The sequence below is a fragment of the Musca domestica genome, unplaced genomic scaffold (genome assembly GCF_030504385.1).
Source record: "Musca domestica strain aabys unplaced genomic scaffold, Musca_domestica.polishedcontigs.V.1.1 10, whole genome shotgun sequence".
NCBI classification, from domain to species: domain Eukaryota; kingdom Metazoa; phylum Arthropoda; class Insecta; order Diptera; family Muscidae; genus Musca; species Musca domestica.
Genome location: NW_026712115.1, coordinates 10,910,319 through 10,928,328, shown reverse-complemented (window position 1 = coordinate 10,928,328; position 18,010 = coordinate 10,910,319). Strand labels below are relative to the sequence as shown.

The 18,010-nt window shown below is 34.8% G+C and overlaps 1 protein-coding gene across 1 annotated transcript; it reads right to left on the bottom strand.

Moving 5' to 3' along the window:
- Positions 1-1,992: 1,992 nt before the first annotated feature.
- On the bottom strand, positions 1,993-17,538 carry LOC131800563 (uncharacterized; the record flags this gene model as incomplete). The annotated part of the gene is made up of 9 exons (XM_059127616.1): positions 1,993-6,673; positions 11,926-12,089; positions 12,189-12,403; positions 12,461-12,677; positions 12,754-12,901; positions 14,773-15,194; positions 15,259-15,699; positions 15,889-16,428; positions 16,608-17,538. Coding segments are annotated over 9 exons (3,690 nt in total), but the record flags the coding sequence as incomplete, so codon positions are not given.
- Positions 17,539-18,010: the final 472 nt, after the last annotated feature.

The window sequence follows — 18,010 nt, the reverse complement described above, 5'->3', positions numbered from 1 at the left end:
ATTTTGTCCACGAGTTGAAATTTCCACAGAAAACTGGAAACAAAAGATGCAATATTTTTTAAAAATGTTTGTGTCGGCAGAAAAAAAGTTTAACAAGTGTCTCTCCAGCAGAATTTGAAAATAGAAAAATACTAAAATATGTCCAAAATGTCAACATTTACACAAAAAGTTGAAAACATGAATGAAAATTGTAAAATTAATGATATAATAAATCTTTGGGAGGAAAACAATAATTCTTCTATTCATATTAGTGTGAATTTAATGTACTTTCGTATAAATTCCCATTTAAATTAAACAAACAAAATTTTTGAAAAAAGGAATTATTTTACTATGAATTACGAATCGTGCCGTATGAACGGGTTAATTCGTGTACGTGATTCTGAGAACAAACAACGTCATTCAATTTATCGTGTGAACATGCTATAAAACAGTAATAATAAATACGAATGAGAGAACGAGAACGATTAATGACAATACAATTACAACTATCAAACTAGTAGCGCGTTTAGATACAACATTTTATGCGGTTGTGAGTGGGTAATTTGGGTTAACATTTATTTAACAAGACTTACCAAACGACAATAGATCTTTTCACGACCGATTTTTTATGAATTCGGTGCGGAATCTACATACTAACGGAAAGCATCACTGGGTACAGCATTGGTACTGCGGTACACTCATGGTAGAAGAATATAGGTAGACGCAGCTGCTGCTGCTGGGACAATGAACTGTCAAACCAAATTTAGAATTGAAAATGTTGAATAAATATTATTTAAATTTGTAAAAATATTTGAAAGACGTGTATTATAATATCACCCGAATGACGTCGTATAAGAAAACATATACAAATCTACTTATATTAGAAGAGAAATTTACAATTTTTTGACACATCAATGTTTCCAAGCCTTGATGCATCTACCTAAAGTCGTGAAGGTTTCCTCAAAGGCATTCCTTGCATTTTGCATTCGAACAATAACAAAAAAACTTACACTTTTATTTGCTCTTGATAATACAATGGAAGATGCATTATTACACCCTCCACCATTCTATGGAGGGTATATTAACTTTGTCATTCCGTTTGTAACTCCTCGAAATATTGATAATAGACCCTACAAAGTATATATATTCTGGATCAGCGTAAAATTCGATCTAGCGATGCCCGTCTGTCTGTCTGTTGTAATCACGTTATCTTTCAAACGAATTGAGATAAATTTGTAAATTGGCCATGTTGGTCCACGTTTTCGTATAGCCCCCTATAACGGTACCTCCCGATATTCGATATTATGATGATTTCAGTAACATTATTCACCAGAATCGTGTCAAATTTCATATTTGAAGTTCGAAATGCGTACTACAGCCTATGGCAAAAATTTTTGTATGCAAGTCCACGTCTTCGAAAAGCCCCATATAACGGCACCTCCCGAAATCCGGTATTTTGATTATATCAGCAATATTATTCACCGGAATTATTTCAAATTTCGTACTGGAAGATCCTAATGGGTACTACAACCTATTGCAAAAAATTGTCTATGCAGGTTCACGTCTTCGTATAGCCCCCATATGACAGCACCTCCCGATACTCCGTATTTTCATGATTGCGACATTAATCGCCGTAATTGTAAAAAATTTCGCATTCGAATTTCGTAATGGGCACTATAGCCTATGACAAAAGATTTCGTATGCCGGTCCACGTCTTCGTATAGTCCCCATGTAACGGTTTTAATTTAAGGGGTAGTTTTCGGATTTTTTTTTTTTTGAAAATTTTCTAGTTCCTTCGAAATGGTGGAGGGTATTAGAAGTTCGGTCGGCCTTGCTGCAGACCACCAATGTGAATAAACATTTATTTTTCAACATCAATTGTCTCTACGTCAGGTTTTTTGATTTATAATTTTTGGTTATTTTTTGCCATCTTAAGGTAGGGTAGGCTTCAATTCAAGTACTTTTTTATGACAATTATCATACCATTAATCAAATAAATCAATAAAAATCAAGTTGTTTTGCATGTTTTTGTACATTTTATTTACTTATTCATTTAATAAATTTAATAAACATTTAAAAAATAATGATATTAATTTTTACATAGTATTAAACAAACTAATTAAGAGAAAAAATTTAAATATTGAAACAAAAAAACTAATAATTAATTATTTGCTATACATATATTTATATGTGGGTGTTTTATTTATATTTATGCATATAATTAAGGATAAATATACATACGTACAAATTACAATAAAAAAATAAACATACACAATCTGTGACTATGCCATGGATTTATATAAAACTTATTCGCAAATACAACGCGTAAGCATTTTATGGACTACACTGAAAGAAAATGTCGTTTGTAAACAAAGCCATTCTCCATGTCATTTTTTGAACAATTAGTTTCTGTGTATTTTTGGGTATACAATAACGAATATGAATTGATTTTGTATCTTTCTCATTTAGGCTAAATTACAAACAAATATTTACATGACAGTATATCGCATACTATAACAATTTCGCAGTTATTTTAATCTCTGAAATGTTTCGTTTTTTATTTATAATTATGATAATGTATTGCTTTATGTCTTCGTTTAAACTTTAACAGTGACTAAACTTGATTTGAGGTGATGTATTTAATTGTCATATTTCTAATATAACAATAGAGCAAATTATAAATTGACTTATCTAACATATGCATTTGTTGTAAGAATTTTTGTGAAAATCAGTTTAAAAACAATAAATAATTGCCTTTCACAATTTTGAATGCGTTTCATTCCTTTTAACATTCTGCAAATTTGTTTAAATATTACATTTACGTCAAAAGGTCAGGTTTACATTGTATTTCTGAAAATACTCATGCTGGCGTAAACATTAATCAGTTTTAATAAAAACTATAAACGTCATATATTTGTACGTAAACCAGCATGGTAGAAGAATATAGGTAGACGCATCGACGCAGCTGCTGGGACAATGAACTGTCAAACCAATTTTGGAATTGAAAATATTGAATGAAAAATTATTTAAATTTGTAAAAATTGTTGAAAACGCATATTTAAATAACCTCCGAATGACGTCTTATAAGAAAACGTATTAAAATCTACTTATATTTGAAAAGACATTTACAAATTTTTGACATATTAATGTTCCCAAGCGTTGATGCATCTACCTGTATTCTTCTACCATGGTAAGCCAGTATTTTTTAACTGTCATTTTCATTGCATTGCATACGCATTAAAAAATTCACTCCCTTTGTGATTATTAACATATTTACAAAGGACGACAATGTAAATGTGACCTTCCTTTGAGAAAAGGAGTCTGTCAAATTAGGTCCTCATTTACAATATCAAATAATATTGCACTGACTAGATTAAAGTACGTTTACCAATTTAAGTAGTTTTAATGTTTGTTTTACATAATTTATGGTGATGGGCCAACTGTCAATGTTAATAAAGATTGTATGTAAACGTACTTTAAAGACCACCTGTTCAAAATGAAACTATACTGTTCCAGAACCTGCAAGAATCTACTAGGTTTGCTATAATTTATATCATAAATTGTAATTCTTGCAGTTCTGGAACAGGCCATATATGTTAATGTTTGTTTACACTTTGCTATTTGTCATGGTAGTAGAGTACGGGTTGGGAACATTTATATGTCAAACATTTAAAAACGTTTTTTTTTTTTTCAAAAATAAGTAGATTTTTATATGTTTTCTTATACGATGCCATTCGGATTTTGTACTGATATGCATTTTTCAACGAATTTGAATTAATTTTTCAAAATTGATTTGACAGTTCATTGTCCCAGCAGCTGTGTTGATGCGACGAAACGTGACCTTAGTAGAAAAAATATCCACATAACGAAAGAATTTACTGCATGGCCAAAGTCATGGGAAAAATAGGCACTTCATTTATGAGAGACGAGCCGAAAAAAAATTATTGTAATTTAAATCCCAGTACGAAATGTAACCAAATAGCAGATAAATTTTGACATTAACATTTGACTTTCGCTATGACCGAGGTGATGTATTTGCATCAACGCTTGGGAACATTGATATTTCAAAATTTTTAAATTGTTTTATCAAAAATAAGTAGATTTTTAAATTTTTTTTTTTATACGACACATATCGGAGGTTGTTATAATATGCATTTTTTTTAAAAATTTTTCTAAATTTTAATAATTTTTTATTCAACATTTTCAATTTCAAAATCGGTTTGACGGTTCATTGTCCCAGCAGCTGTGTCGATGCGACTATCTGTTTTCTTCTACCATGGCGCATACATCACGTAAATCGTATTCGTAAATCCAGTGGATTTTTTTGACGTATACTCAAGGAAATTTACAGTTTAATTCCACTCAATTTAATAAGTCTAAACGTACTTATAGGCAATGGAATGGAAGTTTTTAATCTTGATTTTTCGATTATCATGATGAATATTAGGTAATGTAAACATATTCTACAACATTGAATCGGTTGTCATCTTGGTACTTGTTTTGCTTATCAATAAGTAAAAACAACTTGCGCCCAACTGACATTACTGAACGGTATGAACATGGCAAAATTAAGAAGGTAAAGTCATTTCAAATAAGCATTCCCATCTCTGCATTTTCTGTAATTTACCTTGACAAATTTCACTCTATAAAAAACAGGTTCCCATCTCTGATGTGTGTATGTGCAATGAATTTATAAATATACATTTTGACAATGAAATGTTGTCAAATTGTAAACATATGAACATATGATTGCATGGCTTTACCTTTTCAATTCTACCATGGGTATAAATAAAGACTGTAAAATTAGTAGTTGTTTGAAGATTAAATCATTTTTGAAGGCACTGCAGTCGACGATGTTTTTTTTATTTTGAAACATTACCATTGCTCACTAAATCATTAAAAAAGTTTTTAACTTGTGAAGACAAAAACCACATTTGGATAAAAATGTAGCACGTTTACATATAATGAATCCAGTGGATTTTAAATGTCGATTCCACTACGCATGCGTCAAATCTTACAACCAGCGAATTTCATTTAACGCATTCTCGATGTAATTGACAGATTTATTTTAGAGTTAAGAGGTTATAGATTTCAACTATTATTAATATTGTGTGTTTAAGGAAATTTGTCAGTTTTTTTGTTTTTGATTACTTATAATTATTGAAATTGTTATAAATTATTTGGAATTGATTATGAATGTGTCATGAATAAGGGGTGTTTGTTTTATGTTTAAATCGCCTATCAAAAAGTGGGTTTACAAACAAATCTTGATCTGCTTTAAGCATTAGAACGTGATTGATTTAAATAAATTTGTCAATGGAAAACTTATATTAAATTTATTATTTTTGATCGATAATCACGGTTAACAAGGGTAAAGGTTTGTATGTACCCTGAGGTTTGTATAAACCTGATAATTGCCCAATCACAATAAATTTGACGATGGAGAAAGTATGGTACATTTATTGTGATTGGTCAATTATCAGGGTTAACCCGGGTGGATTTAAAGTACGTTGGTAATTAAACAATTACAATAAATCTGGCTATATTTTACATACCTTAAATTTATTGTGATTGATCAATTATCGGAATTAATCCGGATAGACATTTTGTATGTAAACGTACTTTTTACCCTGATAATTGACAGATCACACAAAATATGATATGCGTTACATTTACATTTATTGCGATTCAATTACCCCGGTTAACCCGTGTACAGATTTTGTATGTAAACGTGCTATTAGACAGGACTTCGTTCATGGTAAAAGAATACAGGTAGAAGCATAAACGCTTGGGATGTCAAAAATTTTAAATGTCTTCTTATACGACGACAATCGAAAGTTGTTATGATATACATTTTTTAACAATTTTAACGAATTTAAATGATTTTTCATTCAAAATTTTTCATTCCAAAATTGTTTTGACAGTTTATTGTCCCAGCAGATGTGTCGATGCGATTACCTGTATTCTTCTACCATGGCTTCGTTGTTGAATAAAAAAATAATAAGTGACTAATTTTTCATTTTCTGATTGTTTAACAAATTTTAATTACCCTAACGCACCACTTCTGTTACAACAAAAATATTTAGTGCTTTGGATCCTTATTATAATCGACATAGACACGTACTACTTCACCCGAATACTTACGCTGCGATGGCATGAAATAGAAGTCTGGCGTATCGGCACCACCATTTGACACCAAACGTGGATCCTCGCGTGATCGATCACGATAGTGAGCACCATTTCTATGGGCACTGCGATCACGTCGATCCTGCGTGTAATACCCTGAGGGTTGCATGTTTGCTTGTTGCTGCATATGTTGTTGTCGTGGCAGCGAATAAGCCCGGTCGGTGTACGAACTGCCACCACCACGTGTATATGAAGCCGATGGAGTTTGATGGTCATTGCTGTGGGCGTGGCCATTCCTTTCGCGATCACTGCGATGCGAACGACCATTACTGCGGTACTCTTGGGTATTATTGCCGTTGCTGCCAGCGTTGCCGTTGTACATTTGCGATTTGTTGGTTGGCGAATGGGACATTTGTAGTGTTGTCTGCTGACTGCTAGAGGGACGATTACGTGAAGATTTGTCTTTGTGCGAAGTACCGTTCTTTTCTTCAGTTTCGCCATAAGGATCGAAGGCGTAGTTAGTGTTCGACGAGTATTCTTTCCATGCTGAATTCTGGATGAGATTTTCCTGCAAGCAAATCGTATAAATGGGTAAATATCATTCTAGAATGTGTTAACGTTTTTCAAAAATCCTCAACCAGTCAGCATTTTCATACAATTTATTTTCTTCATTAAAAAAAAAAACAACAATAGCAATTTCTTAGATCATTCATAGGCAATGTTCGATTAGGGCAGATATATTTGTACATCGGATATCAACACTGTTTGTTTTTTGCATTTACATGATTAGAATATCATCACAGGCTTCAGTCATTTATTGAGTTTATGCTATTTTGTCACATCCAACGAACGAAATGAAAGTGCTTGTGATATGATGGTGAATTTAAAGTGAAGATAGTGATTAGAAGAGATTAGTAGATGGAAATGATGAAAGCAAGTTGATACAAAAGTAAACTCGAAACACAACAGCCCAGGTTGAATGGACGTGACCCGTCTTGTGTTAGGTTAGGTGTTCTCCACGCAACACAAGACACAATGCACCCGTTCTCTATCATCCTGGGCTATATGTTTCAACAAATTTCATATGTTATTTACAGTTTCAAGGCTGAATCATTTGATTTGAGTTATTTACGCAACATTTTATTATCTTTGATCTAAAATTTCCTGTACTTACAAGAAATAGATATTTTTGCAAGTTTACAAGTTTAGTTTTGCGATGCACACTTCGTATGATTACAAATGTTTACTGTTTTTCGCCGTTCTAGAAACTAAGATTTCAATAAGTGAGTTTGGCATTGTTTAGCACAACTTTATAGCCGACGGAAACCATTATAGTTCTGTTGTAAAAATCGAGGGAGCCCAGTTTATGTTTAACAAGTGTAATTGTATAACCTGGCGTTTACACAAGACAAATTATCTTGAATCAGGGTTGTATTTTGCTACCACATACATACTGGGTTGTTCGGTTTCCTTACTGCCTATAATTTTACAACGACAGTAAATCGTAACAAATTGAAAAAGAACATAATAACAAGAGTGGATCAAAGAAAAAATGGAGAGGTAAAATGTGTGGTTTAATGACAAAGGCAAGGCTGGAAGATTGATAGCGCAAATGGTAGGTATTTTTAACAGTTAAATGTCAAAATTGTATACTGTTGTCCCTCTTTGTTTACTTTTCGAACTGACCATTCATTTTCATATGTAGTGTCAAATTTTCCACATGTAGAAGTTGTACACATCGTGTGGTACGACATTTCAATTGGGAAATACATTAGTAAAGTACATAGGTACTTTTTCGATCACAGCGAGCCCTACTTTCATCGAAAAATATAATTTAATCAACAGTGTTGTTCATGATCAAAGTATAAGGTCCCCTTCCAGCTCAGCTGATTACCAAACCATCTGTCAATTTAATTTGAATTCGCTGCAACCAAAACAAACTTCAAAACTATGGTAGAATAATACAGGTAGTCGCATCGCAAAGCTGGTGGGACAATGAACTGTCAACCCAATTTTTAAATTGACATTTTTAAATGAAAAATTATTCAAATTTCTAAAAATTTAAAGTCCAATTTTGGAATAGGTTACATGCAACAATAGCCTACATAAGGTCGGTCAAAATATGACAATTTGAGAATAAACTTATCAGTTTTTGCACAACTGATGTTTTGTCATTCTTTGAATTTCAAATCACAATTATGTTATTGACAATGAACTTGATAGTCCGATTTTCAATTTTATGTTTCAGTATGGAATTTTCTAATCAATTTGGCTGCAATTCAAGTAATAAAGTAATTTACAAAAACGAGAATATATAAAACGCTTTTTTGACTGGCTTCTTCGTAGACGAAAAATGGAGTTTTAAGTTGACTTAGTTCGATTTTGGCATTACGCTCCTTTGTTTTTTCCGAAGAAGCCAGCCGATGACTTAGGCCAGTCAAAAAAGCGTTTTATGTATTCTCACGTTTACCCTTCCTGCTGAGAATGTGCACTATAAGCCCACCTTTTGGTATGAGCTTCACATAAAGCTATCTTCTGTTTTTCCGTTTTTGGAAGTTTTCAGTTACAATTTTCAACTAAATTCAATGTATGTGCTCCATATAATGTATAATGACTCCAACAATGGTAGCTCTTGATTCTTAAGGTGCTTAAAATTTAAAACGCATTTTTGCTGGCTTAGAGCACAGGGCCAAAATCGAACTAAGTCAACCTAAAACTACTTTGTTCCTCTACGAAGAAGCCAGTCGCAGACTTAAGTCAGCCAAAAAAGCGTCGTATGTATTCCCACCTTAAGTCATTGTCTGGCTTCTTCGTAGAGGGACAAAGGTGTTTTAAGTTGACTTAGTTCGATTTTGACCCTATGCTTTTTTGTTATTTTTCGAAGAAGCTTGCCGATGACTTAAACCAGTCAAAAAAGCGTTTTATATATTTCCGCCTTTACAAGCTCAATAACAACATTCAACCGGACTGCAGTATATTTTGCCCTTATTCATATTTTTGATTCCAATATCGATACCTATAGTTCTCTATGCAAATTCTAACGAAAATTTAAAGGTTTACGTTTACGTATTTGTAATATAAATTTAATATATTTATATCCTTCGTGTTTCGAGATGGAGATTGTATTATCAAAATTATAAAATAAGTTTAAAAGAAGAATTAGTCAAGTTTATTGAGAAACACTATTATTAGTTAGTAAAAATTCTGAATGCGTTTGGTTAGAAACATTTAGAGTTCAATATTTAGTCAAGATAAAAATACAAAACAAAATAGCATAAAACAAATGCTGACTGCTTCGGAAATTAAAGAAAACTAAAATATTTAGGTATAAGGACAGATCGAGATGAGTAGGGCCAATGAATGGTACAGAGGATACATAAAGGGATAGAAGTGGATACATTAAACAAATAATATTAATAACCTAAAGTACAGATTGAATGAAGACACCGAACGAATGTGTACTTTTGGAATATTATAGATTGTTTATACGGAACAAGACCGTCAGATTTCATTAATTATACATTAAATTAATAAAGTATCTTGGCAAAACGCGTAATTTCAAAATGGCAATAAAAATCCAGTGTCTAGCTTTCAATCATAATTTAGGTTGTTAGTATGTAAAAAGTGTCGGTGTTCGTATTTTAGAGAGAATACATAAGATTAGAACAAGAATTGAAATGGTGTGCATTAAAACGATAGTAGTCACATGGAAAACATAATACAGGGATAACAAGGTTGATAGGTTTGAGTTTGTTTTAATTACCGATATTGAATAGCAGTAGTAGTAGTAAGAAGTTGTATCTATCACACACACACACACTGATATACACACCAATGCACTGACATGTCGAACATTTACTACGAAAGTTAACATACACATGTGTGCTGGAGGATTCGAGAAAGGACTCATTGTATTTGGCAAGAAATACAAATCAATGGTAAATAGTCAAGATTGCGATTGGCTGTTAGTGGTGTTTGGTTCACTGTTTGTTTGATTGATTGGATTTGATTGATCTCACAAATGTTGATTGCAGGACTTGTTGTGGTAGGAGGAGGCTATGGTGATATCTAGAGAGAGAATATGATTGATGTCTGAATGGGTGGTTGGAGGGAATTGTTGGAATCTATAGATCACTAGAAGGCTGGTAGTAGCGTTGATGTTGCCTCTGTTGATATATCCGCCATTCATCGGGTATTACATAAATGAGCTTTGAAAACAGCATTTGAATATGTTTTTGTCATTATCAATGTATTTACTAATGGTTTGTACAAATAATAATAGTATAATATAATATGTATGTATTTATAATTACATTATGAAATTGTATTGTATGTGATGATGCTACATAGGAGATTAAAAAACATATTTGAAAAACTGTTTTAACTTGGTAAAAACAATAAATAAGCGATACGGCGGGCTGGGCGCATTAACGTAAAATTTCTCTCTGTGGTACTCGGTCAATCAGATGGTAAAAGAATATAGGTAGTCGCATCGACACAGCTGCTGTGGCAATGATCTTTCAAACCAATTTTGGAATTGAAAATGTTTAATAAAAAATTATTTAAATTTGTAAAAATTGCTGAAAAACGCGAATTATAGTAACCTCCGAATGACGTCGTATAAGAAAACGTATAAAAATCTACTTATATTTGAACGAACATTTAAATTTTTTGAGTCGATGCATCTACCTGAATTCATCTACCATGATCAATCACAATAGGTTTGGCGTTTGTTTTCAATAGTCAGTTTTACTGTCATTTTCCAATTATCAAGGTTAACCAGGATAGGGATTTGAATCTTAAACTACGTTTATATACAAATTTTTGTCCGGGATAAAGCTGATAATTGGTCAATCACTATAATTCATGATTGGACACTTATGATGGTTAACCCGGATAATGATTTTTGGTACAAACGCGCTATTATAGTACTTAATTAAATAAATTCAGATGCATACTTAACGCATTTTCATTAAAATTTTCATAAAAATCAAAAAATTAACTTGTGTACGTAATTTTAACGTCGAATATCGTGATTCAAACGCAATTTTGAACATGGCATTAATAGCATGAATTAATAGTAAGTTTATAGTTTATCGGATTTAGTTAACCCAATGGTAGAAGAATCGAGCATCGACACAGCTGCTGAAACAATGAACTGTCAAACCAATTTTGAAATTGAAATTTTTGAATTTGAATTATGTAAATTCGTTAAAATGCAATATTGAAAAATGCATATCATTAGAACCTCCGAATGGCATCGTAAAAGGAAACATGAAAAAAACATTTTTAAACTTTTGACATATCAATGTTCCCAAGCGTTGACGCATCTACCTGCATTCTTCTATCATAAAACCCTCATAAAGAAGTATAACCCGGAAAGAAGCTCTAATGTAAACATACTTTCAAATCATTATAGAAGAATTCAGGTAGCCGATTTTGGAATTAAAAATTTTGAATGAAAAGTTATTAAAATTTATAATATTATATAAAATATAAAAATATAATAAAAACAGCATTTTATAACAACCTCTGAATGACGTCGTATAGGAAAACATATAAAAATCTACGCATTTTTGAAAAAAATATTAAAATTTTTGACATATCAGTGTTCATAAGCAAAGCAACCTGTATTCTTCTACCATGGTAAACCCTCATAAAGAAAGTTATCACGGAAAGAAGCTCTAATGTAAACATAGTATAACATAAGTTTCAAATATGTTTTTAATCTCCAAACTCGTTACGATAATTATTAAATAATAATTTTCAATTTATGTTGGTATATACAAATGGCCTATGACACGCCTAGCCACCACTTACCTTATTCGATTTATTCTTTCGAGATGTCTTGTATATGGTGCAAGAGGCCTGAATCAGTGCTATAAAAACTAAAGCAGCAATAAGACCCAATACAATATACAGACGAACTTCAGACAACTCGAAGAATGATAATTTGACGTCATCGGAATTGGATATAGATTTGTCTGGAAAGCGATCACAAAATGGTTAAACTCCAACATTTTCAAAACACACACACTTTATAAGAATTTTTAGAATTATAAATCAATGGAAAAACAACTTACATTCCAGAGCTTTGAAATCCAAAAATTGTGGATCAACTGTTAATGAGCCAACTTTGCCGGAGGCAATCGTTTCTCTTAAGGTCATTTCGATTACTTCGCCATTCTTCATGGACTCTTCCAGGGGAATATTATTGGTTGTGACAGCATAACCCTTCTCATAGTCATCCTTATCGAACATGGCCTGTAACTTGGCAATCATGGAAGTAGCGCCATCTCTGAAAACCCAAATTTGTTTTAAAAAATGAAATCTCTTTCGAAAGAGTCCTACTTACTTTTCAAAACCTAAAATATCTGTTTTATAGTAACCGGGTATGTTGTTCAAAACACCATTGAATGAATCTGAAATTGTGGCAGCCAAATTTTTGAATTCTACCGAACCAGGGGCTGGTGCTTCAAAGGATTCAGCCAGGTTCATTAATTTAACGCCGACAGCATAAACTAAACGATTGGGCTCTGGTGTAGTTGGGGCACTACCGGCATCTAATAATTCTGTTTCAAATAACAAAAATAATACAATTAATTGTAAATAATTTGACATTTGCTAATGTCACTGATGTTTATTTACCTTTTCCGCAAGATTTGATGCAAACACGAGTCGGTGAAACAACGGGAATATTTTCATGTTTCCTTATTTTTTTGTTCACAGCATTGAAAGCACCACCCAAAACAGGGAAGAACAAATAGAGACAATGATCATCGGTAAAGGACAAATCCTGGAAATTAAAGGAAACACGATTTTTTCAACTCTGTGTTGACATTTTATTTTGCTTAATCGGAACGTATTAAAATAGTGTATCATTTATTTAAAATTTACAAACTGACTGACCGTGCCCGATTTGAAGTTTTTATGAGATATGTGATCATTTTTGAAAAATTTTGAAATATGATTGAGGTTTCTGATTAAAATATTGGGATTTGCATAATTTACAAAAAGTGAGACATCTATTACCAATTTTATGGGAACAATTATAAATCAATCTTTTGTGGGGGATGTACGTTAAGGAGTGGCTCGATATATTCTATGTTTACATCAGATCTCTGGTTGATGGAATTTTTTAGATATACAAAGTTTGAAGAGAATCGCTGACTTGTTTCGCAGGTTAAATTTTTACCCTTTGCGGGGGAGATACCAGAAGGGTAGGCCGATATCTGTCATCTTCACACCCGACTTTGTGTTGTGTGAAATTTGAAGAGAAACTGATGTTTATTTCTCATTTTATGAGAGATATAATAATTCAAAATTTAGACCCGTTGTGGGCGGGGTTACCAGATGGAGTGGTCTGATATATTCCAACTTCACACCTGATCTTGTGACGATAAAAATATTGTGATGTGCAGAGTTTGAAAATGATCTAAATTTATGACCTTCACGGTTATTGAAAATGTTGACTCATTTGTGGGATAGTATCAGAAGGAGTGAACCGATATTTGAAATTAGAAGAGAATCGGATGCTTATTTCGAGTTTAATGAGAGCTGTAATAATTTATAACTTTGACCCATTTTGGAGGAGGTATTTTATGAAGTGGAACGATGTTGCCCTTTTTCTGTGAAAATGTTGATTTTTTGTGGGGAGGTTCCTTCTGGTGAGATATTGCCCATCTCCGAACTCGATCTAAGTTTGACGATAATATTAAAATTTACCAGGTTTGGATCAAATTGGATACTCCCTTCGAGAGTCTGGACAGACGAACAACCTTACATCGACTCCAAATGACCTGAAACGTATTTGGTCCAAAGAGACCTAGGGTCTAAAACCGTTGTTTCGACAAATGATATATACCCTCTGTAGTCATAAGGCTGACAGTATAAAAATGGCTTCTGATCTGACGGTGCCCGTCTGTCTGTTGTAATCTAAATATCTTTCGAACAAATCCATAGATAGGTTAAGTTCGGAGATGGGTGCACATTCTGTGAACCCCCATATAACAGCATTGACCTATCAAAGATATTCTAAATGTTTTAGCCATATTTTCGGCCCAAATTGTCTGTAGTTCAGCTTTTAAGGAAGTAAAATCCTTTGTAAAATATTGCCTGTGTGGTTTGTGACATTCATATCAAATTCCAACATTCCAGGTATAGTCGGTCTCCTCATATGCATATTTAGTACATTTAAGAACTTTCTCCACACAATTATATTCATCACAGGCAAACCTAGGTACGAAATTTCAAATTGCTATCACTCAATACCAACTCTAAGATATTTAGTACTTTTTATTGTTTTTCGTTTATTTCACGTCCCAATCTTCACAATCCCAACCACACCCTCACACCAAATTCCTCAATATTTTGAAATTGGCCAACCCACATACAAAAATCAGGATTTCTAGCTTTAACCGACTGCTCAATAACATTGGCATATGGCTTTGAACAATAGGCTATTTTTTGTATCCTTCTGGCTCGAATTTTCAAAATTGTACTCCATTGCACCAAAAGCGATCCTTATGCCAAATTCCACGATTGTAGTCATAGTCGTTTCGTCTGAGCGTGCATAAATCAGTCACTACTCTCATTAATTATGCTGAGATATACTGAGAATGTTAAATTTCCCATAATTGGTAGCTTCATCCACCTCAACCCCCTTACCTGAGCATCGTTACTAATTCTTTTGCGGGTAAATTCCAAAATGGTTACACCCTTCTCTATGCGACCCTCGGCATTGTAAAGATCCTGACGGTCGTCCAGCTTGGGAGAAGAATAACCATTGATCCAGGTGTCCATGAGGAAGGGGCGTCCATTGCGATCAACCCAACCAATTATGGAATCCGTTTGAGACATCTTCTCATCATTACTGAATCCAATGCCAGTCCAGGTCTGGGTGTTTGAAGTTTCAATGTGCCAACGCATTTCGTCACCCCGACCAATCGTCTCCCACGAAACATAGTATTCGCACGTGTGATTCTGAGGTGAACAACTTGCAGGATATTTCCAGTGGCCAAAGCAATCGTTGTCCAAAACATTGGCCGATTCATCGGGCACACCGTCGACTGTTTTGGGTTTTTCTTTTTCTAAAATAACATTTTTTCCTTAATTACAGCTTCGGGCAATTTAAATAGTTTCAGCGAAACTTACCGAAGAAATTGATTAGGGCAACACCCCGCTGCATGTTGTGGCCATGGTATTTCAATTCATCCGGATAATAGAACTCTTTCATGGCGGCCATATCGGTTTCCATGCCAGAGGCTGGTATGTGAACATAGTTGTTCAATTCCTGACCCTTGGCCCAAATGACATGGGTCAAAGTGTCGGTCAAGGAGTGATCTGTGGGCTCGCTGGCTGTAAGTTTCTTGCGGAATATAATCGTTGTGACACCATCCTTTTCGTAGCCTGTGGCCAGAGTCAGATCCTGTTTGCCGCCAAACACTTCATCAAGTTTTGGAGTCGATCTGTCTCTGCTGTAGTAGTCGCCCACACGACTGGCCATGCCTCGGGCAGTGCCGATGATCACATCGGTGCAGTCCATGGGATTGAAATCGTGACGAGGTGTGTAGGGATTCAGTTTGTACTTGGCATCTGGAAAAGGAAGAAGAATAACAACAATCTTTTAATACCAAGTGAAAATAATGGTATTTTGCGAGGGTGTCACAGCGTTCGGTTGGGGGTTAGTTCGTGGATGTGTGACAACCCCGTAAATTTGAAGGAGTTTTCACGAGCGAAGCAATGTGTTATGTGTGTGTTAGTGTTCGATGGATGAAAATATACCTGGGTTTTTCTTTTGTGGTGCAACATTTTGTTTGATAGGTGCAGACTTGGGTTCGGGCTCAGCAGAGGGTTCCTGTTCGGGTTTGGAGAATGGCTTCGGTTTTGGTCTGCCATTTGATCTGGGCTCGGGTTCAGATGTAGGTTCTGGTTCTGACTTTGGCTCTGGTTCAGATGAGGGTTCCGGTTCTGACTTTGGCTCTGGCTCAGATGAAGGTTCGGGCTCTGATTTGGGCTCGGGTTCAGATGATGGTTCCGGCTCAGATTTGGGTTCAGGCTCCGACGATGGTTCCGGCTCAGATTTGGGTTCAAGTTCCGATGATGGTTCCGGCTCTGATTTTGGTTCTGGTTCGGATGATGGCTCGGGTTCCGATTGAGGTTCTGGTTCTGAAGTTGGCTCCGGTTCCGATTTTGGTTCCGGTTCAGAGGATGGTTCTGGTTCCGGTTCCGATTTTGGTTCAGGTTCCGAGGTGGGTTCCGGTTCGGATTTTGGTTCAGGTTCAGATGTGGGTTCGGGATGTGACTGTGGCTCATATTGTGTATCTGTTCAATATTTGTTCAGAATTATTAAGAGGGAGAGAGAGAAAGCGTTTTCAGAGTATGTGCAAATTGTAAGCAAAGGTGCAGCGGTGCAATACTGTGCAATGTAATGTATTCTAAGCACTGTATTGTATTGAGGAAAATTGAGACGGGAAAAAGAAAACAAAACTGATTGCACTTACCTGGTACATCGCGTCTACGGCGTCTTGCAACATCTTCAAAATGAGTTTCACGTTTAGATTTCGTAGCGGACGAAGGTTCCGGTTCTGATTGAGGCTCGGGTTCTGAAGTAGGCTCTGGTTCAGATTGGGGTTCTGGTTCTGATTTTGGTTCAGGCTCTGACTTTGGTTCAGGTTCCGAAGATGGTTCTGGCTCTGATTTGGGTTCGGGCTCCGAAGAAGGCTCGGGTTCTGACTTGGGTTCAGGTTCGGAGGCGGGCTCTGGTTCTGATTTTGGTTCCGGCTCAGAGGATGGTTCGGGTTCCGACTTGGGTTCGGGCTCTGATGATGGTTCGGGTTCAAATTTTGGTTCAGGTTCTGCAGAAGCTGAACCGGAACCGGAACTTTCAATGGTTGTGGTCAAATCCCCAATATCTCTAATCAGGGGGAAATTCTTACATTCCTTTGTCGAAGATCGTGGTCTCCAGCCAACACCAACCCATGTTGTACTGTTCACTTTCAGTACAATTTCAATTTCTTTTTGCTCTTCCATCAGACGCCAGTACATCTGATAGTCAGGCGACAGTTGTTTCATCGAGTAGGCAGACAGGTCCATTTCCGTGGTTTTGTAGGGCGATCTCTTGTTACAGCCGGGTCCGAACCAACCGAAATTACAGAAACATTGCTTTCGTGGCAAAGTTGTTCCCTGAATGTCAATACATTTCCCTTGGATGCCACAATCGGCATTGCTGGTACACTCGTCCTTGTATTGGCACTGGGGTCCATAGAAACCCTTTTCGCATTTGCAGCGAGAGGGGAAATATTTGCCATTACCTGAGCAAGTTTCCCTGAAATCTTTTCGAGTAAGAATATCAATATCGGCACAGGACCAGAAGAGATAGTCCGTTGACCATTCCACAGCTTGTCGTAGCAGACGTATGGAACAGTTGCGACAATGTCAACATTTACACAAAAAGTTGAAAACATGAATGAAAATTATAAAATTAATGATATAATAAATCTTTGGGAGAAAAACAATCATTTCTTCTACTCATATTAGTGAGAATTTAATGTATTTTAGTATAAATTCCCATTAAAATCAACAAACAAAATTTTTGAAAAAATGAATTATTTTGCTATGAATTACGAATAGTGCCGTGTGAACGGGTTAATTCGTGTACCTAATTCTGAGAGCGAACAACATTGTTCGGTTTTCAATGGAAACATGCTATAAACAACTTCATCAGCTGTTTTATAATTTCGTCGGTATTGTGTTCCATACGACGAATTTACGCGGCGTAGGGCAAAATTCGTCGTTCGCTCCAATTGTGTTCCTGCATTAGCTTTGTGTATATATTGTATTTATAAATATACATTGTGACAATGAAATATTGTCCAATGGATAGTTTTGAAAAAATTGTAAACAT